The sequence below is a fragment of the Pristiophorus japonicus genome, chromosome 11 (assembly GCF_044704955.1).
Source record: "Pristiophorus japonicus isolate sPriJap1 chromosome 11, sPriJap1.hap1, whole genome shotgun sequence".
NCBI lineage: Eukaryota > Metazoa > Chordata > Chondrichthyes > Pristiophoridae > Pristiophorus > Pristiophorus japonicus.
Window position 1 is genome coordinate 175,986,441 of NC_091987.1, and position 26,414 is coordinate 176,012,854.

At 46.7% G+C, this 26,414-nt stretch overlaps 1 protein-coding gene across 13 annotated transcripts in view; it reads right to left on the reverse strand.

The window, feature by feature from the left end:
* Nucleotides 1–26,414, reverse strand: part of LOC139276378 (CMP-N-acetylneuraminate-beta-galactosamide-alpha-2,3-sialyltransferase 4-like) — a 280,344-nt gene that overhangs the window by 135,391 nt on the left and 118,539 nt on the right. For 10 of the 13 annotated variants that reach the window (XM_070894278.1, XM_070894275.1, XM_070894269.1 and 7 more), the window contains one exon: nucleotides 5,862–5,909. The exons of the other annotated variants lie outside the window; for them this stretch is intronic. In XM_070894278.1, the coding sequence (XP_070750379.1) occupies nucleotides 5,862–5,909 (48 nt within the window). The remainder of the gene's footprint in view (nucleotides 1–5,861; nucleotides 5,910–26,414) is intronic. 13 annotated transcript variants of the gene reach the window in all.

Here is a 26,414-nt window from a genome sequence, read left to right on the forward strand (position 1 = left end):
GGTATGGGACCGCCAGACTGGCAAGGGAATCCATTAACATGGAATCCGTTGTGGAACGGGTAGCCAATGATACCTCAGAGGCCCTAGTTAAAATCAATGCAGAAATGGTAGCAATCCGCACAGTAGCCCTACAGAATAGACTGGCCCTTGATTACATCCTGGCTGAAAAGGGAGGTACTTGCGCCCTACTTGGAACTGAGTGTTGCACATATCTCCCAGATAGCTCCGAAGAAATTACCCACTTAGCGGAGCATATCCAAAAGGAGGTAGAAAAACTTAAGCAACCCCCATCATTCACTTTGTGGAGTGGAGCCACTGAATGGCTAGGTTCAATAGGAACTTCATTGGTGGAAGGTTTAATTCTATTTGTTGTAATTGTTTTACTTTTATATTGTTTGTTTATGTTGATTAAATGTTGTTGCGACCAGGCGGCTGTAGCTGCTGTCCCGCAGGTGAGACATCTTGCAGGTCCCAGCAGACCGTCTGTATGTGGCACAGGGGTATGTTATGCTTCAGGGAAGGTTGTTTATTGGTTGAATTAAGATCTTGATTTGGATTAAATTGGAATAAGGTTAATTAACCTACTAAAACCAGACTTCCATTGTGGCCACGATGGAACTCGGGTTGGTGTAAATTTGTGTGGAAGCTACTAGTCCGGACATGTGGCGAAACACATCAACAAATTTTAGAAGGAAACTCTATTAACATGTATGAAATTATTTTATAGAATGTTTAACCAGTGATACCTGATGTTTTATGATTCAGTTTGTGAAAGAATCAAAGGGGGGATTGATAGAGAATTCAAACAGGCTGCATATAGACAGGCTGTGAAAATTCAGAGACACCAAGTCAGAGATGCTACGTGAGTGGGAGCATGTTGCATTAAGTCATCAATCAACTTGACATTTTAGGACCTTGAGTAGCGAGCCAATTAAATGGTTAAAACACTATTAATTGAGCCAATAAGGTCAAAGAAGGCGAGTTCTTTTCTGTAAATTGAACCCGGTATAAATACAGCCATTTTGGCCATGTGGTCTCAGAAGGACAAAGAGCTGGCTTAAAGCTAAGAGCTTGTTACTGCTGCCAAAAATAAAGTGACATTAAAACTACAATCGGAGTTCGTATTTCATTGGAAATTAAGAGATCTAACATGGACATTTCATTGATAATGTGTGCACCCCGTGTACTTCAACATCTGCCTCCTCTCTCTGAGGCTCGAAATTGCTTTGATCCACCAGGGACCGATCTTCCTCTGCCAAGTGGTGGTTAGCAGGTTTTGCAGAGCTTGCAGCTTGTCTGCAAGCTCGTTGGAGGTGCCCCATTGTTCCACAGCTCTTGCAAACATACCCTTTGAAGCGGCATGAATAGGCTGAATGGAAGCCTCCACAACACCAACAAGGTGTGAATTGCCTTGCATTCATCCTTTGTTGCGGACTCTGAGTCACCTGGGTCACCTGAGGCCTGCTGCCAGTTGCAAACACAGTTCCAGTTAATTTATGAACATTGCTAGCACTTGTGTGCTGAGAGATTTGTTTGGTGTTATCACTGGTGGACATAAACGCCTGTGCTATCGCAATGGCCTTACAGTCAAAAGTTTTCGTAGGATGGTCTCGTAGCCAATGCCCAGTACAAAAAAGTCTCTGAGCATTTGCTCCAGGTAGCCATCAAACTCACATTGTCCTGCAAGTCGCCTTAGCTCTGCGACGTAGCTCGCCACTTCCTGACCTTCAGATCGCTGGTACGTATAGAATCAATACCTCGCCATCAGCACGCTCTCCCTCGGGTTAAGATGCTCCCGAACCAGTGTACACAGCTCCTCATGTGACTTATCTGTGGGTTTCACCGGAGCCAGAAAATTCTTCATGAGGTTGTAGGTCGGTGCCCCACAGACCTTTTTGCAGCGCTTTCTTCACCGTCCAGCTCGTTGGCTACAAAGTACTGGTCTAACCGTTTGACATAGGCTTCCCAGTCCTCACCCTCCGAGAACTTCTCCAGAATGCCCACCGTTTGCTGCATCTTTGCATTGGATTCGTATACTCGTCGCTAGTTGTGTTCCTAACACAGATGAGACTGCACACTGGAAGGCTAAAGTAACAGTGACCTCAGTCTTTATTAAGACACTCCAGAGTCAGGAACAGGTCTTAGGGGCCGGCTTATATACAGTGCTCCCAAGGGATGCTGGGACTTCGGGGGATGCGCTCCCTGGTGGCGGAACATGGGAGTGCATGCTTTACAGATACACAACAGGGATGACCCTTCATCAGAACTGGAAAAGGTTAGAGATGTAACAGGCTTTAAGCCAGTCATCATATCATAGGCGGCCCCTTGAAACGAGGATGACTTGCATCCACGCCAAAAAGAGGTCGAGTTCACAGGTATTTTAATGAAGGACCCGAACTACATCCTGAAGGGTAGAAGATGCCTGTGCGTGAATTTTTTTAATGTGTGGTGGCCATTGCACACCAGCCACCACACGAGCTTGACAGAGCTAAGTCTTGGTCCAATGGCAAGGATTACCCAAGACAACTGGAAACCAGCTCTGTTGCACGGTCCTAGTGCGCACACATATCGCAGTGTGGGCTAGCCCGTGCTGCCCCTGGGCCCCTGGCCCCGAACTCGCTCCCCTCCCCCTTGGCCCCGATCACGTCCCTCTACAGTCTCTCGCCGCTCCTTCGCCCCGACCTCGCTGCTCCTGCTGCATGTGCCCACGCTCCAATCGTCGACCTGGATCTTGATGACGTCACTCTTCGCTGCCGTCGCCCTCCTGCACCAGCTCCCGCAGTGGCTAGGTGGGAATGTACGTTGTGAGGAGGATGCAAATAGGTTGTGAACTCGCTGGTGCCTCAGCAGGTTGGATAAATGAGTGAATCCCTTTGCACAATCGGGGCAGGTGAATTCACTGGTACATCAGCAAATCCTTTGTGCTTTCAAAGCACTTCTCACAGTCAGAACATTTAAAAAGTCTCATCAGTGTGAACAAGCTGGTGTGTCCTGAGTTTGGATGAATGAGTGACTCTCATCCCACACACGAAGCAGGAGAATGGCCTCTTCCCAGTGTGAACATGTTATGTGTCAGCAGGTTAGATAAACGAGTGAATCCTTCCCAGACACAGAGCAGCAATGTGCCACATTCTTGCTAGTAACAGGCCATTCACCTGCTCAGTGTGTGGGAAGGGATTTTGTCAATCCAACCACCTGCTGGCTCACCAGCGAGTTCACACTGCCGAGAGATTGCTTAGGAGTTCTCACTGTGCAAAGACATTTGCTCACTCATCCAACCTATTGAAATAACAGCAAGTGCTCACCAGGAAAAGGTTGTTCACCTGCTCTGTCCTCCACCAGCCTGTCCTCACCGCACAGCACTGCCCTCCAGTTATCAAGATCCATGGCACGGCTCTGGACACCGTGGACCACTTCCCATATCTCGGGAGCCTCCTATCAACAAGAGCAGGCATCGACAACAAGATCCAACACTGCCTCCAGTGCGCCAGTACAGCCTTCGGTCGCCTGAGGCAACGAGTGTTTGAAGACCAGGCCCTCAAAACTGCCATCAAGTTCATGGTCTACAGGGCCATAGTAATATCTGCCTCCTGTATGGCTCAGAGACATGGACCATGGACAGTAGACACCTCAAGTTGCTGAAGAAATATCACCAACGATGTCTCCACAAGATGCTACAAATCCTCTGGGAGGACAGGCGCACATACATCAGCGTCCTCACTCAGGCTAACATCCCCAGCATTGAAGCACTGACCACACTCAATCAGCTACGCTGGGCAGGCCACATAGTCTGCATGCCAGACTCCCAAAGCAAGTGCTCTACTCCGAACTCCTTCATCGCAAATGAGCCAAAGGTGGGCAGCGGAAACGCTACAAGGACACCCTCAAAGCCTCCCTGATAAAGTGCAACATCCCCACTGACACCTGGGAGTACCTGGCCCAAGACCACCCTAAGTGGAGGAGGTGATTCCAAGAGGGGGCTGAGCGCCTCGAGTCTCATCGCCGAGAGCATGCAGAAATCAAGCGCAGGCAGTGGAAAGAGCGTGCGGCAAACCAGTCCCACCCGCCCCTTCCCTCAACGACTGTCTGTCCCACCTGTGACAGAGTCTGTGGCTCTCGTATTGGACTGTACAGCCACCAAAGAACTCACTTCAGGAGTGGAAGCATGTCTTCCTCGATTCCGAGGGACTGCCTATGATGATGGATGTGGGAAAGATTCACTCGTTCATCTAACCTGCTGACACATAACGAGTTCACACTTTAAGCAAGTGCAGAGGCTGGGAAAGGGGGAGGGGAGGAGTGATTAAATGACAAATGGTATGACAGTACAAAGCAAAAGAAGATGGTAATTGGACAAGTAAAGAAACAAAACACGAGTCTAAAAGAGATATAAATGAGAATGGCAAAAATTTGGGGCAGAGGTAATGGAGTGAAATTGTTGGATTCGATGTAGAGTCCAGAGGCTGTAAAGTGCCTAAGCCGAAAGATAAGGTGCTGTTCCTCGAGCTTACGTTGAGCTTTGTTGGAACAGTGTAGGAGGCCGAGGACGGAGAGGTCAGAGTGGGAGTGGAGTGGAGAATTAAAGTGACAGGCGACCAGAAGCTCAGGGTCACACTTGCGGACTGAACGGAGCTGTTCTGCATAGCGATCACTCAATCTACGCTTGGTCTCCCCAATGTAAAGGAGACCACATCGTGAGCAGCGAATACAGTATGCTAAATTGCAAGAAATACAAATAAATCGCTGTTTCACCTGGAAGGAGTGTTTGGGATAGGATGGGGTAAAAGGGCAGGTGTTGCATCTCCTGCGCTTGCACGGGAAGGTGCCGTGGGAAGGAGAGGGGGTGCTGGGGGTGACTGCGGAATGGACCAGGGTGTCGCGGAGGGAGCGGTACCTTCAGAATGCGGAAGGGGAGGGGAGGAGAAGATATGTTTGGTGGTGGGATCATGCTGGAGGTGGAGGAAATGGCGGAGGATGATCCGTTGATTGTGGAGGCTGGTCAGGTGAAAGGTGAGGATTAGGGGAACCTTATTATGGTTCTGGGAAGGAGAGGAAGGATGAAAACAGAGGTGTGAGAAATAGAACGGACACGGTCGAGGGCCATGCCGACCACGGTACAGGGGAATCCTCGGTTGAGGTAAAAGGAAGACCTATCAGAAGCACTAGTATGGAAGGTGGCATCGTCAGAACAGATCCGAAGGAGATGGAGAAACTGGGAGAATGGAATAGAGTCCTTACAGGAAGTGGGAGAGGAAGTGTAGTCCAGGTAGCTGTGGGAGTCAGTGGGCTTGTAGTAGATGTTTGGCAATAGCCTATCCCCAGAAATGGAGACAGTGAAATGTCATACTTGGTGTTATTAATATCGCTCGTATTAATCGCCTTGGGATATTTTGCTACGTTAAATGCGCTCTATAAATGTAAGTTGTTGTTGGTGTTTAATCAACTAGTAGCTAATTCAAGAAAGGGTGACCACAAAAAGAGTAAGGCGTCATGTGAAAGCAGAAAGCTTTATATTCAATGTGAAAGGAAATACTCAGTCACCCATAAGTCCAAGGGGTGAGAAAGAGACACTAGGGTTCAGGCAAAAGCGATATTTCTCGATGGATTTCAGCCTCTTTCATTAAGGAGGAAGATTGTAGTTTAGGTACAAAATCCTTTACTTTCTTTATTCATTCAGTTTCCACATATGGGTAGGAAGCCTACCTCAGGAGTACGAGAGACTGGAAGAGGCTGCGAGTAGACCTTCACGGATGATTCCATGCTTTAACAGTACAAAGCTTAATAAACAGCCCTGTGTGAGGAACACGCTAACAAGAGCAGAGGCAAATAACTGAGGATGTGGATAAAATGTTTTCACTTACAGTGGGCTAGGGATGTACATGTGGAATTTTTCCAAGCGAAGAAGATACCTGAAACGCATCAAATATCATCCGTCAAACACAAGTTGCAAACCTGAGGCAAGAGTGAACTTTGATGTTGCATTAAATAATCATAAGGAGGCCAAAATTCATCTCACTGGCACATTATATATCCAATTCCCTCCTGCTCTGAATTACAGCGCCCCTTAACCACCCATGAATCAGAGGCACGACCTAAGCTTTATAAAGAGTCGGTTTTCAAAGTGAGATCTGCAGGACCTTAGAGCGTTGACAGATTCCAACCCATGTGGTCCATCAGCAGGAGATGGAGTGCAAGGCTGGCTGTCACCCTCCTGGCCAGGAAATGATGGGAGGGGTGGGGGAGGGAGAGATGCTTATACCGATAAATAATCATAAAGAGAGAGTGGCACAAGGGATAGAGAACAAGATCTTTCTACGGTGTGACTTGGAGAAATTCTGAATCTGTGTCCCACTGTAAGGAAAACATTTTTTTTATCATTCTCAATTGATTGGAGACAGAGCTGGGAGAAGGCAATCGGAGTGGATCGCACGCAGAGTGGAAGAATGTGGTGAGAGCAGGAATCGGTGGAGAGGAGGAAAGCGGTTGAGACGTCTAACTGCAAAGGAGGAGTGGAGCCAATGGACCCAAGGTCTCTCAATTAATAAGCACGGGATAGTGAGAGGAGTGGCCGCAGATCGTTATATTTTCGGTCCGACCTCACAAACACACAGGCTCTAAGATGGCTGATAACTTCAGGAACCTGTCAGGTGACCTGTTCCCTCTTTATTTCTGTAAACACCAATGGCTGCATTGCCACAGTAGTCCACTGGGTGGAGCTACATACATTACACTTCTCCCTCCAATAATGAAGAAGTAATTAATGAAGAAACAATCATCATACATAACTTGCATGGTTATACATAACAAAAGAAATTGACTTATTTTGCCATATTTACAAATCAAATTTAACCACAGGTTTTCTGTTTCGAAGAGGATACATTCGCTCTCGAGCAGAACCTTCCAAACATGGTGTTGAACTTAGACCCATTCTAGGTTAATCCTGAGGAAAGTTTTCCTCCAAGGGATACCCTTGATTCACATTTGAACTCTCTACAACTTCAGACTGTTTGTCTGCCTGACTGGGACTCAGACTTAAATTCTGATTTTCTCTTGGATTTGATGTAGGATATGCTACTGGTACTTGTAACAAGACTATCTTGATGAGTCAGAAATAATCAAATCATTCCACCTTCAACTCCTTCCACGTCTGTAAAATATGATCAATGTGAACAAACCTAACCTGTCCATGATCAAGCATCTTGACCAAATATGTACGAGGACCACATCTCTTCACCACTCTTCCTGGTCACCACTTTAACCATTTACGGTGATGGTTCTTCACTCTGACCTTTTGATTTAATTTCACACTTCTCTCTCTTTTACTCTATCTCTATCATGAATCTCTTTCTGTCTTAATTGTTTCTCTTCTACGGACTGTGCCAAGTTTGGTTTTAACAACGAGAATCTGGTTCGTGGCTGTCGTTTGAGAAACAACTCTGCTGGTGTTCTACCAGTAGTTGTATAAGGAGTATTACGATACGTAATTAGAAAATTAGCTAATTTGTGGTCAAATGATGACTGTCATTTCTTTGGATTTAGATCCAACATCTAAAGATGAGAGCACGTTTTACAATTTGTACTGTGTGCTCTGCTGCACCATTTGAAGCAGTGTGGTACGGTAGAACCTTGGTATGTTTCACGCCATTTTTGCTCGTGAACTGTGCAAATTCTTCTGAACAAAATTGTGGTCTATTATCAGAAACAATTTTTTCTGGGAGGCCAAATGAAGAAAATAATCTTTGCAAAATGTTTAATATTTTATTTGTTATTTTCCGCATTGGAAACGCCTCTACCCACTTCGAATGGCTATCAATCACATCTCAGCTCAGCAAAATCTACATGTAAACTTTGCCACATCCTGGGAGGCCATTTCCATGGCTGTAATGATACTGATGTGGTTGACTAACTCTCTTACCTGGTTTGACCATCCATTTGCAACATACTCATACACCTTTGACATAACTGGGTCACGTTTGATTGCTCTACCAATCTCTTCAGCTGTGACTGGCAGTTCATCAATATATGAAAAATAGAACACTTCTTCCCTATCGGGTGTAACTTGTGATGGGGAAGGCAATCTAGACATAGCACCAGCATTATTGTGATCAGCTGATCATCTGTACTCAATGTCATATGTATATGCTGACAAAATCAAAGCCCATCTCTGCATTCGGGCTGCAGCTAATGTTGGAACTGGGAACTTTGGATGGAGAATTGCTGTCAGGGGCTTATGGTCCATAATGTTGGTAAACTTACAACCATACAAGTATTTGTGGAACTTCTTGACCCTAAAAATTAATGCCAAAGCTTCCCTTTCGATTTGCGCATAATCACGCTCACTGGCACTGAGAGTGCGTGAAGCAAAAGCAATTGGTCTCTCCTCCCCACTATGTAGTACATGAGAGATTACTGCCCCAACTCCATATGGAGAGGCGCAACATGTTAACTTGATCTCCTTAGATACGTCATAGTGAACTAACATGGTGCCCTCTACCAACTGGCTTTTACACTCCTTGAATGCTGTGTCGCATTCTTCTGACCACTTCCAATGAGAATCTGTATCAATGCAGCTACCAACTTTATATGTATTATCCGTACTAATTTCAAATGTATTAACTCTTTCTAAAATGGCCGCTCATGGTTATTGCTGACTCTTCAGATCTCACTATAGGGGAGAACAATGAGTGACTTGTTCTTGTAAAACAACCTTGAGGAACCGTCTGATCATAATGGGAATGTAGCAACAGATGTAGGGGCCAAACTGTAGGAATACCCAGAGAAGCAGAAATGTGCATTCATTGCCTGCAAAACAAAGATAAACTGGAGATGACTTAATCTTCACTCATGATTAAGGAAATGATTGCTTTAGTGTGTAAATGACTGGTTTAGCTTGTATCTATGCCACGGAATATGATGTGATAGGACAATGAAAAGGGGTTGTACCGATCAAGAACTGTATAACTGTAATGTTTTTGTAATGATTTTTGCTTGCTCTGGTGGATTCGACAGACTCATGGAGTCGGTGCCCCTTTATCAGAGCAAGACACTTCATCGATGAAGCCTGAATAAAGTTAGTCTGAACTATACTTTAAAGTGTTCGAGTCAGTGTATTCGCTGAAACAGATTGAGGAAAAGAATCGGATCAACATTTGGTGTCAGAAATGGGATCTCAACAGACGATCGTCAGGAACTTGCGAATTAAGAGCCGGACTAGCCTCGGACGAGACGGGAGGAAAATGGCCACCGGAGTCAGTATTCTTTAAATACCACCTCAGTTTCCTCCAGTCCAAAAGTCTGAAGAAAGTTTTGCCGCTCACTGGTTCTCAGGTAGGGTCTGAACGAGATCCAGGTCAATCTGGCGAAAACCTTTTAAACTTAGGAAATAAGTGTCCAAATCAGGTACGACGTCGACCTTGTATATCACTTGGCCCATCTAGGCGCTGATTGGACTTAAACAGACTAACCGGGATACGATTACCATGGGGCAACGAGAGGGGGATTGTGTAAAGTTAACTTGTACTTTTGCCAGGTACGGTATCGACCTTGTATATCACTTGGCCCACCTAGGCTCTTAAGATAAACTACCTTTTTACCGTGGGGCGACGCGAGAATGGGCAATCACTTAGACAGTACTACGGATGCGGGCAGCCCGCTACAGAAGTTATGCGAAGATTTGCCCAAGAAGGCTGAGCAATTTAGACAGTTATCTGGAGCCTTGAACAAATTATTAGGAGGAGATGATCCATGGCCCCTAGGAGGCACTAAGAGTGTAGGGGTGGCAAAAAGGGCACAGGAATTAATTTGGAAAAAGGGACGAGGAAAAAGGGATAAAAGCTTAATTGCCACATGGAGACAATATTGTCAAAAACTAAAAGATGAATCACTTCTGTCAAGTTGGCAGGAAAACGCCACTAAGTTAGGATTATCATTAATGGAAGGAGGACATGTTAAACCCCTAGATGTATTAAAGAAAGAGAGCACGCACAAAAAATGTACCAAGAGCTCCACTCGGTCCTCTGAAAAGGGTATTGATAGACTACGTAGTCAGATGATTGGCCTTGCATTGACTGAGGCGGACGATGAGATAGAAGAGTGGCCGCTCACACAATGTCCCACTGCTCTGGTGCCCCACAGTCCCGTTGAACCTCCATCATATAATCGAATATACCCGGCCATTCCGACGGCTACAGGCAATGTTCCACCAGCCGTAAATCCCCAAGCCTCAGATCACATTCTGCCCTCAACTCTACCACCACCCTCGCTGCCACTGGTGCCTGTTGATACACCATCAAACGTAACACCAGTGGGTCCCCAGACGGTCCCTACAGTCTTCCCTCTGCCAGCTACACACCCTGTATTAGTATCAGTCTCGACTACTTCGCCCGGACTTGTCCCTGTCCCCCAACAACCCTTTACGCTGGCAGGTCTCCAACCTAGCATTTCGACTCCCTCCGCGCCCTTTGTTAATTTAGGTCCGACCTTGCAGTCAGATCCTACCTGGACCCCTCCGACTTTTGTGGACCCAGTCGCTACTCGGACCAGGTCGCAAATGAAACAGAAGGATAAGAAGTCCCTCACTCCAGCCGCTAGGGAGACGCCAAAACATGGAGCTAGACGAAAACCATCGCTACAGTCTCGCGCCTTCCAAGGCTCAGCCCGTCACCCCGATTCTGAGAGCTCAAGTGACTCAGATTTGGGCTCCCCTTCTCTATCAGACTCGGAATCTGAGTCTGACACTGATTGTGCCAACCAGCAAAAAAGGCCCCTACGACAGTTCCCGGGAAGAGACATGCCGAACCCTGATCCTGCCGCGGCTGTCGCTAACTCGACGATTCAAGTATACATGCCTTGGAAGCCCAACGAGATTATGGCCATATTGACCGGAATGCCGGACCAGAAAAGGGAACCTGTCAAGTTCGTGGACTTTCTCCGCACCACGATAGCCGTCTATAACGCTGATTCTAGGGATCTATGGTCCCTTGTCCATCAAACCCTGAGCCCGATTGAGCACGCCAGGTTCCTGACTCATTTAAATGTTGCCGACCATGCAGCCTTACAAGCGCAGCATAATGATGGAGCCCGTCAAGGGGCCATTTTCGTCGCGCTGGATACACCCTTCAGAAACCTATTAACATGGCAAATGTTTTAGAGACAAAGCCTAAGCGAGATGAGAATGCAGATGAATTCCTGGAAAGATTCGTTGAAATTTATGGAGGCCAGTCGGGAGATAATGCCTTCCGGGCAGGACAAAGTTCACCTCAATTCTGCTCCAGTGCTTGCCTCATTCGATTGCTCACGCCATCCGGACCAATAACATGAATTGGGCTGATAATAGTAAGGCCCAGATGGAGAGAGCCGTGAAATATTACTGGCAGGAAAGAAAGGGAGAAAGAGGAAATGTGCCCCTAACCCGGGTTAAGACTGAATATGTAACTAAGAAGGAGGAACCCCCTCGGGCTGCAGGACTGAAACCCTATCCAACTGGGTATCAGATGGAGCCTCAGTATTGTGTGCCAGGTTGGGTGGATAATCAGGGATGTGGCTATATTGAACATCCAAATGGTCCAATTACGGGCTACCCTACTGCCCCCGACCAGACATGGGAAGAGGGGACTACGGAATCAGGGATCATGCTTTAACTGTGGACAAGAGGGACACTGGAGCAGAGAGTGCCCCTCCCGCCGACCAGGAAGAGGACAACGGGGAGGGAGAGGAGGATGGCAAGGGGGAAGAGGACGGGGATCCTACACTAACTTCTCCCAGACAAACCCCTTCGCCCAACATCAGTATTGACTACGTAGCTTGATTGTACAGGGACCCTCATCGGATGAGGAGCCGATGATATGATTAAAGATTCAAAATGAGTGGCAATCCTTTTTAATAGATACAGGAGCCTCCATGTCCTCTGTACAGTCGAAGCTTAAACTCCCTACCTCTAGCGAGACTCAAGGACTGTCGGGGTTCCTGGGACAAGTCTCTACATTCCCTGTGTCAGAACCAGTTAAAGTAGTTTACAAGGACGCATCTGTGGATTATCGATTTTTCATTACAACCAATCTGGACTGCAACTTGATGGCTAGGGACCTTCCAGCTCCACCTAGAATGCGGAGACGAAGGTATTATTGCAAGACCCGGGACTTTCAAACGGCAATGTTACACCACTCGGACCCCTCAATGGTGGTTCCTAGACTTGCCTCAAGCGCCTTATCATGTGACCTTGGCATATGACCTTTGTAGTACTAACCAGGAACTCCGAGACTTTTATCGGGATCACGAGGGGGAGAAATGGGAGATCCAGCCGCGAGCCACAGTGACCGGTCCGGAGGGCAAAGCAGATTTCGTTGAGATGTGTATGACCCTGTGGAGACAGTGTCCGACCGTGGCACCGCATGTCACTCGTGAAGTATTACCTCCCCACCATGCTAAAGATTTAGGAATCAAGGTACGTCAAGCCAAAGACGAGGCCAACTCTACTAGTCCAGACTTGCAGATTGTGGGACATGGCCGGACGGTCCAGTTTCACAGGGACCCCAAGAATGTCCTGATAACACTACACCATCATACCAGCGCCAACGTACCTGACTATGTGGACCCCCACGTGTGGGCGGAAAACTCCACCCAAGTGGGTTATACTCCAATCGACCCAATCGAGATCCTAGTACAAGGTGATGTGGATTTGCCCTCCATTCGTCAGTACCCACTGAAACGACAGGCAATACCGAGTATTCATAAATTGATCAAGGGCCTCGTGGAACAGGGGATTTTGGTTCAATGTCACTCCCCGTGTAATACATCGATATTGGCAGTCCCTAAGCCAGGCAAAACAAACCAGTTCCGCTTGGTCCAGGACCTTCGAGCCATTAATGCCATCGTCCAGTCCCTACACGCCCTGGTTCCCAACCCAGCACAAATACTGTCGTTGATCCTGGCAAACGCCAAGGTCTTCGCAATGGTGGACCTTCAACACGCCTTCTTCGCCTTGCCATTGGCCCAGACGAGTCAGCATCTCTTTGCCTTTACCTACCAAGGACAGCAGTACACATGGACCAGGCTACCTCAAGGATTCATTCACTCTCCCAACACTATTTTCAAGATGTCTGCAGGAGCAACTACAGTCTCTGACTCTGACTAAAGGATCAACCTTGATCCAATATGTGGACGATTTATTGGTAGCTAGCGCAGACGAACCAAGCAATCGAGAGGATTCCAACCAGTTGCTGAATCACTTGTCCTCCCTGGGATATATAGTCTCCCTATCGAAGGTCAAGATTGGCCAGTCCCAAGTTAAATTTCTTGGGATTATTTTATCAGGGACTCATCGAGCCCTGGAGGCTAGCCGAGTTTAACCCATCTGCCAATTTCCGGTCCCTAGTACCGCCAAACAGATGTGACAATGGTTGGGAATGATTAATTACTGTAGATCCTGGATACCTAACGTTGCCCTGATGACCAAGCACCTCACGCCCTACACAACTAAGGAAGGCATCTTTGAAATAGAAGCCGCGGACATCCAAGCCTTTAAGGAATTAAAGACGGCTCTGCTACAGGCCCCAGCCTTGGGCCGACCTTTATATGACCGGTCATTCCAGCTGTATTGTACAATCCTGAAAGACTGTGCTACCGCTGTTCTAACTCAGAAACATGGGGATAAGCATCGGCTTGTTGCCTACTATTCTTCCAAAATAGACCCTGTTGCTTTGGGACACCCTGTGTGTACCCAAATTTTGACTGCTATATATAACAGTCTCCAATCCGCTGCCAACCTGACCCTCCAGCAAGATATTGTTATGTATACCTCTCACTCTGTGCCGCACTTCTGGGCCAACTACAGACCCAGCATCTTACTATGGCCAGACAAAGTCGATATGAGATTTACCTACTAAATAATTCTAAATTGACATTTAGGCACTGCATGGCTATTAATCCAGCCTGTTTCCTTACCGAACCACACCAAGACGAAGAGCAACCAAGCCACGACTGCCTGTCATTGATCCAAGAAAGTACCTCTGTTAGGGAAGATTTAGTTGACGCACTAATGGCGGACCCTGACTGTGTTATGTATGTGGATGGAAGCTCCTCCATTGATCCAGAGGGTGGGCGAATTTCGGGATACGCCATAGTAAACCAGGAAAATCGGGTCCTGGAATCTGCCACCTTTGAGACTGCCTATTCCGCCCAACAGGCTGAACTGTTCGCCCTCACTCGAGCCTGTATTCTAGCAAAGGACCTCAAGGTCAATATCTATACCGACTCTAGGTATGTCTTTGGGGTAGCCCATGACTTTGGGCAACTGTGGAAAAATAGGGGATTCCTGACCTCAAACGGAAACGAGATATCCCATGGGCAACTAGTATCAGACTTGTTGCAGGTCCTCATGCTCCCCAAGCGTATTGCCGTTGTTAAGTGCACTGCCCACACTACCGGAAAGTTCCCGGTTGACATAGGGAACCGCTGTGCTGACGAAGAGACCAAGCAGGCCTCTCGCGGACAACAGATGGTGGTGCCTAGAATGATGAGTCAGACTAAAAACCCTGCAAAGGATAAGTCAGCCTCGGAAAAACCAATGCCAACCATCCAAGATGTCATTAAAGCACAGGAGAACGCTCCTGAAAAAGATATGGATGTACTTATGACAATGTTTCTAAACTCTGAACCACTCCCGCGGAACAGACTTGCATGTCTGACGAGTTGGCTCTATGGGTTATTGAATGTATGCACTTTGCTACTCATTGTGGAGCAAGGACAACAAGTGACATGCTTTCGGCCACTTGGTGGCACCCTAGACTCCAGGCGCTGGCCCAGAACATCAGTAGTCGCTGCCTTGTTTGCCAACAGCATAATCCGGGGAAAGGAGTCCCCTGTGATTGGGGTAAGACGCCCCTACCAGAAGGTCCCTTTGAGACCTTGCAGTTGGACTATATTGAGTTGCAAAGAGTTCAGTGTTACAAATATGTGTTAGTAATAGTAGATGTGTTTAGCAAATGGATCGAGGCTTACCCTACCCTGGGCAATAAGGCTCAAACTGTTGTTAAGGTGTTAATGAGGGAAATCGTTCCTAGATATGGTATCCCAGCTCGACTGAGTTCCAATAATGGCCCTCACTTTATTGGCCAAGTTAACAAGGAATTCTGTTCCCAGATGCGCATTAACCAGCCGCTGCATTGTGCCTACCGACCCCAAGCTGCGGGACTAGTTGAGCGTGCTAATCAAACTCTTAAAACCAAGCTTGCGAAACTGATAGCATCAACCGGACTCAATTGGCTCAAACTCCTTCCCATAGCCCTATTCCAGATCCGAACTACCCCCGCCGGTAAGGCTAGACTGACCCCCACTGAGGTCATTTATGGTAGGCCCCTTAGGACCCCATGGAATCAGAATGTCCCCTCCACTGTCCAATTCCACCATATGACTGAGGAGATGACTACCTATGTTCTTGCCTTGACTCAGGCTCTGCGAATAGCCCACAACCAGGTCCGAGATGCTCACCTCGACCTCCCAGTCTTACCTGAATCGTCTCTCGTGGCACCAGGAAAGTATGTCCTGATTAAGAAATGGATTTGGAAGGGATTGGAGCCTCGATGGGAGGGGCTTTTTCGGGTGTTGCTTACCACCCCCACCACTGCCAAGGTTGAGGGGAGAAGCGCCTGGGTTCACCTGCACCACTGTAAACTTATCACCCTATAATGAACCCATTTTACTGGCTTTCCTAACCTTTATTTCTATTCCAGACTTCCTCTTTTCCACAGCTGAATAAGGACCTTCTTAGAGGCATACCGATTGGCAGAGTGAATCCCGAGGAAGACAGTTTGGATCCCCGCTCGGCATGATAGACGAGCATTTGTACCGACAATAGACTAAAACGAGGAAATTGGACTCTTCAACTCGGAGAAGGGTTTTTTTTTCTCAAGAGGAGGAAAAGACCCAGTTGTCATCCAACTTACGGCTACTACTAATGTGTAATATTGTTTGAGCGTAATAAACATGCCTAAGATAGCGTTGTTGGAGCGGATTTTTGGACATATACTTGACTAGTATACGGGACCAAACATTTGTTTTTATTTTCCCCTTTTCTGAATTTTGTAAGGGACAATACTGATGCATTATGCTTTATATAAAAAAAACAGCTCGACTTCAAGGTATGCTGGCCTTGAGTCATGGAGATAGGAAAGTGAGATAATGAACGACTGGAGAGATAAGTGGGATGTTTGTCTATACCGGTGCCAAAAGACCTACACTTGTTTATAATGCTCTGTCACAATGCAAGCTGGTTTATATCAAGAACTCAGCCTTGGATAGTAAAAGCTTTGTAAACCTTGTAATGCGATGATTAGACTTAAGGACTAGTGATAAAGCATGTTATGTAAAGTGACGTAATTTGTAAGATAAAAGAACCTCACTGGAGATACCAATTTGAGAAGTGGTTCAGAGACAGGGGTCTCTAACACTTCTCCCAAAGCTTTGTCTCCGATTTAATAAACCTCTCTTTATATATTATACAGTCTCGGAAATATTTTTCCACAACAAAATGGCGTCACGAACAGGATGCTGTCCGATCAGACGTGATCACTTAAGACAGTATCTGGAATCTGGTGTTAGAGACTGAAAAGAGAGGTGTACGGGCACGACGGGATAGTGTATAAGATACAAGTAAATAGATAGCGGGAAGAGGCTGACTAACCAGTTTGAATTGTCCCTTTAGTAAATAAGGTCGGTGCAGAAGGGAACTGATCATTCCAACCTAGAGCCGAAAACTCCGGTGGTAAGGAAACACGCTAGCTTTGTTGCGAAGACAAAGGGTCCCCACAGAGTAGTCGTGGCCGTGAGTATTACAGAAACAAAGGGAAACGTCCGAGACTGGCGAACATGGAAGGTAAGGAAGGGAATGTAAAACGCGGGCTGCCCAGGTCATTAATTAATTCCTATCATTAATTGTAATTACGTAATGCCATAAAAAAGCTGATAGTGACTATCTTAAGTGACATATGGATCCAGACATAAGCTTTGTTGAATGAAGAGAGACTTTTGTGAGTGTCTATTTTGAATGAAGAGAGTACTCGAGTGATTTTGACTGTGGAATGAATGAAAGCCTGTTTGGGAAGGTGTGGAGTTGCCTGTCTGTTTTAGCTCCACCCACTCTTTCGAAACAGAGTGAAATTGTTTTTAACCCTTCGTAGTGTTGTCCTGTATGTGGGAAGCTTAAGAAACTGTGAACCTTGTGGTATTACATTTTAAGTTAGAAACGAAGGTGTGGATATATTCGGATGATAAGTTACGGAGCTAGGAAATGCACAAAGGAGAGGTTTGTTGAGTAAAAGATGAAAAAATACATGGTCCCGGTAGTAAAAAAAAGAATTTATTTGACACGCTCACTTACTTGTCGAAAGAAAACATGCAATTGGGTTGAAAGACATAAATTTAGTCGAGGAATGAGATAAAGAATGCCTTTTAAAACGCTCCCATTTTCCTTTGTGTAAAACCTTGACACGAAAGCTTCTAGCTCAGTAAAAAAAAAAGAGTTTTAAATTTAGAAATACCTTCAGGGATCAGGTCAAACTCCTGGGTGAGTGGTGAGCTATCTGTGAAGGTGTAAAGGGGACTTTTGAAAAAGGCTAAAACAGTAAGCTTTAGCAGTTTAGAAAAGAAAAAGATAAAGCAGGAAAAGGTCTCTGCCACGGGAACAGGAGGAGGGCAGAAAAGGGGGACTTGCCATAATTGTGGAAAACCGGGCCATTTTGCCAGGGAATGCAAAGGGAAAGGCAGTGAAAAGCAATGTACTTATTGTGGTAAGAAAGGGCACCTGGAAGCGACATGCTATGGTAAAAATGGCTATCCTAATAAGGCAAGGACCCTGTCAGAACAGGAATACCAGAAGTGGCAGGCGTACAAAGCCACCCGGTGATGTCCGGCGGCCCCTGTACAAAGTAAAAAGGAGGGAAGGATATATGTGTCTGCACTAGTAGGGGGCCGACAGTGTGAGATGCCAGTGGACACGGGAGCCTCAATATCCATTACCAATCCAGATGTATAGCCGCGCTAGATTGCGCAGCTTGGGCGGTAAAAATTAAGCGAGCCTGTGGTGATGACTGGAAACATCATTCTCCACACTAAACACACATTGGTAGAAATGTTAAACACAGGAAAACTGAGAACCGTATCTAATATGAGACGGGCAAAGTGGGAAGCAGTCCTCTTAACACCCAACAAAGCGGTAACCATGGGGGGTCGTCAGCTCAAGTGACAGAACTGGTAGCCCTCACCCAGGCACTGGAATTATCGGAAAATAAGATTGTTAATATCTATACAGACAGTAGATATGCATTCGGGGTAGGACACGATTATATGGCAGCATGGGGGAGAAGGGATTTTATCACAACTAGCGGACATCCCATAAAGCATCAGCTGAGAATAGAAGCTCTTTTAGCAGCCAGTAATAAACCAAAACAGGTAGTGGTTATTAAAATTAAAGCCCACAGGAGGGAGCCGGACCGAACCAGTCCAGATTGGCTGAGTCACCAGGGGAATAAAGCTGCAGACATAGCTGCACAGAAGGCATTAGAACAGGAAGAGTGTGAGGAAGCCTCAGTCAGTGCCGCTGGGGCCCGAGACAAACAGATAAGTATTGAGAAACTACACCAGGACACTTCTGAGGAGGAAATAGGTATGTGGACAAAGCAGGGCGCAACGCAAGGGAAGGATAACATTTGGAGACGAAACGACAAGGTAATGGCGCCTGAATGCATACAGAATACCTTATTGGAGTTGCATCATGTCCTATCTCATTCAGGACGAGAGGCCATGACCGGGAGTCTTGGAAGAGATTGGTGGTGGAAAGGGATGGGGAGAGATTTTGCCAAATATTGCCATCGATGCGTTACGTGCGCACAATATAATCCAGGCAGGCCCATTAAAATTAAAATGGGACACAGCCCCGTCCACGGGGGCCATGGGAACACGTACAAATTGATTTCACAGGTCCTTTGCCCCCATCCCACGGAAAAAGATATTGCCTAGTGATTATAGATCAATTTACCCGGTGGATGGAAGCTTTCCCCACACGTGATTGCAGTGCCTCAACAGTGGCAAGGATATTCTGACCAAGGCACCCACTTCACCGAAAAAAAAATTGTAAAAACAATATGCCAGCTGATTAGCATAAAACAAAAATTCCACATCCCCGACCACCCGCAGAGTTCTGGGATGGTAGAGCGCATGAACCATACCCTTAAGAACGCCCTGTCAAAGGCCATGCAAATGTCAGGAAAAACGTGGACAGAAGTATTACCCATTATATTGATGAAGTTAAGAGCCACGACAAACCGGACAACTGGATTAACCCTTATGAACTAATGACAGGAAGGGCGATGCAATTACCAGAGAACATCATAACGGGGGGGGCCGATGTAGGCCCATTAAAAGACAAAATAAAACGGTATGTTTTGGAACTAAGTACTCAATTAAAAGGGATGCGTAAATTAGTTAGGGACAATCAGGAAGAAAGAGACGCGGAAGCAGAGCTTACAAAGCTCCCTGAAGTCCCGTTGGCGGGAAGTCGCGTTATGATAAGGGTCCTCCCAGGAAAACCAGGGTTTGCCCCAAAAATGGATAGGACCGTATGAGGTTATAATCAGCATTACCCGTGCTCCCCGCTCCCGACCCGTGCTCCCTGCTCTCGACCCAGAAAGGAAGTGGGGTGTTTGATTTAGCGTCCACTTCCCTTCAGGAATGGTTACCTCAATTTCTCGCAAGAGGTGAGGCCTCTGCGCCTGGCGAGGTTCACTGCCCCCAAACAGGATGCACCCGAATTTCTAGGTCCGAATGTTTTCTATTGGCATATAAATAGTAAACAGGTAGTGAAAGGAAGGGTGGGGCCGATTAGGGAGAAAAATGGAGATCCAGGCATGGAGACAGAGGGTATGGCTGAGGTACTAATGAGTACTTTGCATCTGTCTTCACCAAGGAAGAAGATGCTGCCATCGACATAGAGAAAGAGGAGGTGGTTGAGATACTGAAATGGGATAAAATTGATAAAGAGGAGATACTAGAAAGGCTGTCTGTACTTAAAGTAGTTAAGTCTCCAGGACCGGATGGGAGGATGCTGAGGAAAGTAAAGGTGGAAATTGCGGAGGTACTGGATATAATCTTCCAATCCACCTCAGATAGAGCGGTGGTGCCAGAAGACTGGAGAGCTGCAAATGTCACATCTTTGTTTAAAAAAAAGTGCAAGGATAAATGCAGCAACTACAGACCAGTCTGTTTAACCTCGGTGGTGGGGAAGCTTTTAGACACGATAATCGGGGACAAAATTAACAGTTACTTGGACAAGTATAGATTAATTAAGGAAAGCCAGCACGGATTTGTTAACTGCAAATCGTGGTTAATTAACTTGAGTGAGTTTTTGGATGAGGTAGCAGAGAGGGGTGATGAGGGCAATGCAGCAAACCGTGGTGTACATGGATTTCCAAAAAGGTGTTCTGTAAAGTGCCACATAACAGGCTTGCCAACAAATTCGAAGCCCATGGAATAAAAGGGACAGTGGCAGCATGAATACGAAATTGGCTAAGTGACAAGAAACAGAGTGGTGAACAGTTGTTTTTCAGACTGGAGGAAGATGTTCCCCAGGGGTCGGTACTAGGACCACTGCTTTTCTTGATATTTATTAATGACTTGGGGGCCGATTTTCAGCAGCCCACCACCGACTGCCGCCCGCTGCCACCTCACCGCCCATTGCCGCTGACTGCTGCCCACTGCCGCCGACATTCCTCCGCTCAGAGCCACTTTCGGGGTGGCCTGGAGCGGGCGGGAGGGGAGAGCCGCCAGGAATCGCCCGCTGACGTCAGCGGATGACCGAATGGCGCAACTGAGCTCCCGCCCGCCAAGCTCCCAGATTCCTGCGGGCGGGAGTTGGCGGGAGAACGGGGGTGGACCGCTGGCTGGAGGCTGCTCTGTCCCCGACGGTGAACATGGCAGATTGGTGGCGTATGTCTTCCATTTGCCGCCCACCGATCTTCGAGGGAATTCTGCCATGAATATCCTGCCCAAAGTACCATCCGGTACCTCGGCAGCCATCAGCGGCACTTTGGGCGGCACTTGGGCGGGCGGGGGCCTTGCTGAAAATCGGCCCCTTTGACTTGGGTGTGCAGGACACCATTTCAAAATTTGCAGGTGAAATAAAACTTGGAAGTATAGTGAACAGTGAGGCGGATCGGGATAGACTTCAAGAGGACATAGACAGGCTGGTGGAATGAGTGGACACGTGGCAGATGAAATTTAACACGGAAAAGTGATAAGTGATACATTTTGATAGGAAGAACGAGGAGAGGCAAAATATAAACTAAATAATACAATTCTAAAGGGGGTTCATGAACAGAAAGACCTGGGGTATATGTGCAGGAATTATTGAAGGTGGCAGGGCAGGTCGAGAAAGCAGTTAAAAAGCTGACGGGATTCTGGGCTTTATAAATAGAGGCACAGAGTACAAAAGCATGGACCTTTATAAAACACTGGTTCAGCCTCAACTGGAGTATTGTGTCCAATTCTGGGCACCGCACTTTAGAATACAAGAACATAAGAAATAGGAGCAGGAGAAGGTTATACGACCCCACGAGCCTGCTCCGCCATTCAATAATATCATGGCTGATCATCGACCTCAACTCTACTTTCTTGTCCGATCTCCATATCCCATGATTACCCTAGATTCCAAAAATCTATCGATCTCAGCCTTAAATATACTCAGAGACTCAGCATCCACAGCCCTCTGGGGCAGAGAATTCCAAAAATTCACAACCCTCTGAGTGAAGAAATTCCTCCTCATCTCTGTCTTAAATGGTCTACCCCTGAGAATGTAGATAGAAGGTTTGCGAATGTGTTAGTAAGGGATCATGGGAAAATGGCCAAGAGAAATTGTCCAGCTGCGATATTTGCCCTGTCGACACAAACTAAGGATTACTCAGAGTTGTGGTCAAACACGAGTTACGTGAAAAAGCAAAAGTCAGACATGATTCAGACGAGGGGCTGCTATAAACAGCAGTAAAATAGGGAAGTGTGATGAGATTCGAAACAATAAACACATCCCTGGAGCCCGCCCTATTTGGAGAGTTGTTAGCCTGCAATTGGGTATGCTATGGGGGAAATTGACCAATGATTGTATAAACTAAGTGTCACTCAAATGTGTTCTGCTGTAACAATGTATAAGTGTTGAGCTTTTGTACTGTTACGTAACTTGTCAGGTGAGAGGTGGACAAACTCGACTCGAATGGGTTCCCCTTTATCTTAACAGGTCCCGGCCGGGAGATTCTCTAATTCTCTAATAAAGGTCTTATGTTGCTAAGACTAAAAGTGTTCGTGTGTCAGTGAATTCACTGAAACAGATTGAAGGGAAAAGAATCCAGTATCAACATTTGGTGTCAGAAGTGGGATCTCAACAGACGACTGCCGAAAACTTGCGAATTAAGAGCTAGACTAGCCTTGGACGAGACGAGAGGAAAATGGCCACTGGAGTAAGTATAATTTCAATACTGCTCCAGTTTCCTCCGGTTTCAAAAGTCTGAGGAAAGTTTAGCCACTCGCGAGATCCAAGTCAATCTGGCGAACACGTTTTAAACTTAGAAAATAAGTGTCCAAGTCAGGTGTGACGTCGACCTTGTATATCCCTTGGCCCGTCTAGGCACGGATTGGATTTAAATCTGGAACCTAGAAAAAATTAAGTAAGGATTGTCGTGCAGCGTCATGAACAGGCTGTGTGGGTTCGAGACCCAAGTAAATAGAGAATCGCGCAAACCGCGTAGGGAAACGCGGAGGTTAGGGAATTACGTAAAATTAAGCTGCGGGACTACGCGGGACTGTGTAAATTTTAAACTGTACTTACGCCAGGTGCGGTGTCGATCTTGTATATCACTTGGTCCACCTAGGCTCTGGGTAAGCTAAACTGAGATCACCACGAGGCGGCGTGGGGGACGATACGGATTAATTAGGACCCTGATCCAACGTGCGGCGACACAAGGATGGGTAATTTAGATAAAACTACGAATTCCCTGAAAGGTCATGGATCCAAAAAAAAGAGACTCTTGTGAACGTCTGTTTTAAATGAGAAATGCTTGTATGATTTTTACTGTGTGGGGAGACCGGGGAGTTGTGGTTTGCTTTAGCTCCACCCACTTTTTCAAACAGTGAAAGTTTTTTTAACCCTTCGTAGTGTTGTCCTGTATGTGGGAAGTTTAAGAGTGTGAACCTTATTGAATTACGTATATTCGGATGATAAGTTACGGAGCCAGGAAATGCACAAAGGATAGGTTTGGTGAAAAAAAATATATATATGGTCCCGGTGGTTAAAAAAAAAAGGATTTAATAGCCAAATGGAGACAGTACTGTCAAAAGCTGAAAGATGAGTCCCTTCTGTCAAGCTGGCAGGAGAACGCCACTAAACTAGGGCTGTCCTTGACAGAAGGAGGACATGTTAAAACTGTAGACGTCCTAAAGAAAGAGTGCGCGCACGAGAAACGTACTAAGAGTTCCCTTGGGACCTCTGAGAAGGGTACAGATAGACTACGTAGTCGAATGGTTGGTTTTGCGTTGACCGAGGCTGATGATGAAATTGATGAATGGACACAGCCGCGCCCAACGGCGCCTCCTGCAGCCCCGGGCCCCTCACCACAGTCCCCTTCCCGCCAACCTCCACCTTACACTCCGGCGAGAGGAGTTAAAGATAACCGTAACCCCACACCAACGAAGCGACAAGCCCAAACGGACTCCTCATCCTCTGATAGCGATTCAGATCCCCAGTTCACAGGCAATATAGCTGAGAGGACCACATCTCACACTCGGAAGGGCAGAACTATATCTCGACATCACAGACAGTCCTGTAAATCCTCTAGTCAAACTACCAGTCCCAGTTGTGAAAGGCATAGCAAACACTCCCACCGATCAAGACGCGGAGGTGCCGAGCAGTCAGACAGCTCCGAACCATCCTCCGACCTAGAAATTCCCAATCCGACCAATGTCAAACCTTGATGCACAACAAGCTGCAAACCACCCCACTATAGATGTATATGTACCATGGAAACCAAATGAGATTATGACCATCCTGGCTACCATACCAGATCGAAAGATAGAACCGGTCAAATTTATAGATCGCCTCCGACTCACCATTGGAGTTTATAATGCGGAATCAAGAGACTTGTGGTCCTTAGTGCAGCAGACCCTGAGCCCGACTGAACACGTCCGGTTCTTAGAAAATTTGAGGCGAGCCACCCATGATGCATTAGTGACTGCTCACCCTAATAATGTCCAGGATCGCCTCGACGCTATCTTTAATGCTCTCAGCAAGACCCTTCAGAAGCCCATCAGTATGGCAGCAGTATTAGAAACTGAACCCAAATGAGAAGAAACTGCCGACGAATTCATGGAAAGATTTATTGAAATATACGTAGGTCAATCAGGAGATAATGCCTTCAGGGCAGGGGACAATTCACCTCAATTCTGCGCTATTCTACTTCAGTGCCTGCCCTATTCGATTGCTCACGCTATCCGGACAAATAATATGAATTGGGCAGATAACAGTAGAGCCCAAATGGAAAGAGCGGTAAAATATTATTGGCAGGAGAAGAAAGGAGGGGAAGGAGGAGGTGCACCCCTGACCCGGGTCAAAACCGAATATGTGACTAGAAAGGAAGAACCCCCACGGAGAGGACCCTGGTCCGACCCGAGGGGATATCAGATGGAACCCCAGTACTGTGTAAAGGGATGGGTGGATAACCAAGGATACGGATATACCCAACACCCTGCTAATTACGGACCGCCCTATTGTCCCCGGCTCGGTATGGGAAGAGGTCGGGGCTGGGAAAGACGAGATGGATGCTTTAATTGTGGGCAAGAAGGACATTGGAGTAGAGAGTGTCCCTCCCGTCGGCACGAAAGAGGAAGAGGAGGAAGAGGAGGGGGGCAAGGGGGGAGAGGACGGGGATCTTACACTAACTTCTCCCAGAACAACCCCTTTGGCCACCGTCCCCCGATTACGTAACTTGATTGTACAGAGAACCTCCCCGGATGACGAACCAATTTGCCAGTTTCCAGTCCCTAGCACGGCTAAACAAATGCGACAGTAGTGGGGGATGATCAATTACTGTAGATCCTGGATCCCTAACGTTGCCCTGATGACTAAGCACCTCACCCTGTATACAAATAAGGAAGGCAGCTTTGAAATAAAAACTGCAGACGTTCAAGCCTTTAAGGAACTAAAGACAGCCCTGCTGCAAGCTCTGGCTTTGGGCCGGCCCCTTTATGACCGGCCCTTTCAACTGCACTGCACAATCTTGAAAGACTGTGCCACTGTTGTGTTAACTCAGAAACACGGGGATAAGCATAGGCCTGTTGCCTACTACTCTTCCAAAATAGACCCCGTTGCCTTGGGGCACCCTGTATGTATGCAAATATTAACCACCATCTACAATAGCCTTCAATCCGCTGCCAACATTACCCTCCAGCAGGATATTGTTGTGTACACCTCTCACTCCGTAGCTGCCCTCCTGGGCCAACTGCAGACTCAACACCTTACAATGGCCAGGCAAAGCAGATATGAGATCTACCTACTGAATAATCCTAAGCTGACCTTTCGGCACCGTACTACCATTAATCCGGCCTGTTTTCTTACTGAGTCACCCCAAGATGAGGAAGAACCCAGTCATGATTGTTTATCTTTAATTCAGGAGGCCCCGTCGGTCAGGGAAGATTTAGTTGATGTACCAATGGAAGACCCAGACTGTATTATGTATGTTGACGGAAGTTCTTCTATTAATCCAGAAGGTACACGAATCTCAGGATACGCCATAGTAAACCAGGAGAATCAGGTCTTGGAATCTGCCGCCTTTGAAACTGCCTATTCTGCCCAACAAGCTGAACTATTCGCCTTCAACCGAGCCTGTATCTTAGCCAAAGACCTCAAAGTCAATATCTATACCGACTCTAGGTATGCCTTTGGAGTAGCCCATGATTTCGGACAGTTATGGAAAAACAGGGGATTCCTAACCTCACAGGGGAATGAGATATTCAATAGGCAATTAGTATCAGATTTGTTGCAAGCCCTCATGCTCCCTAAACGTATTGCTATTGTCAAGTGCACTGCCCACACTACCGGAAACTCTCCGGTTGATATAGGAAACCGCTGTGCTGACAAAGAGGCTAAACAGGCCTCTTGTGGACAACAAATGGTGGTGCCTAGAATGATGAGTCAAACTAAAAATCCTGCCAAGGATAAGTTAGCCTCGGAAAAACCAATGCCAACCATCCAAGATGTCATTAAAGCACAGGAGGATGCTTCTGAAAAAGATAAACTGTTGTGGAAAGATTATGGATGTACTTATGACAATGTTTCTAAACTCTGGACCACTCCCGCGGAACAGACTTGCATGTCTGACGAGTTG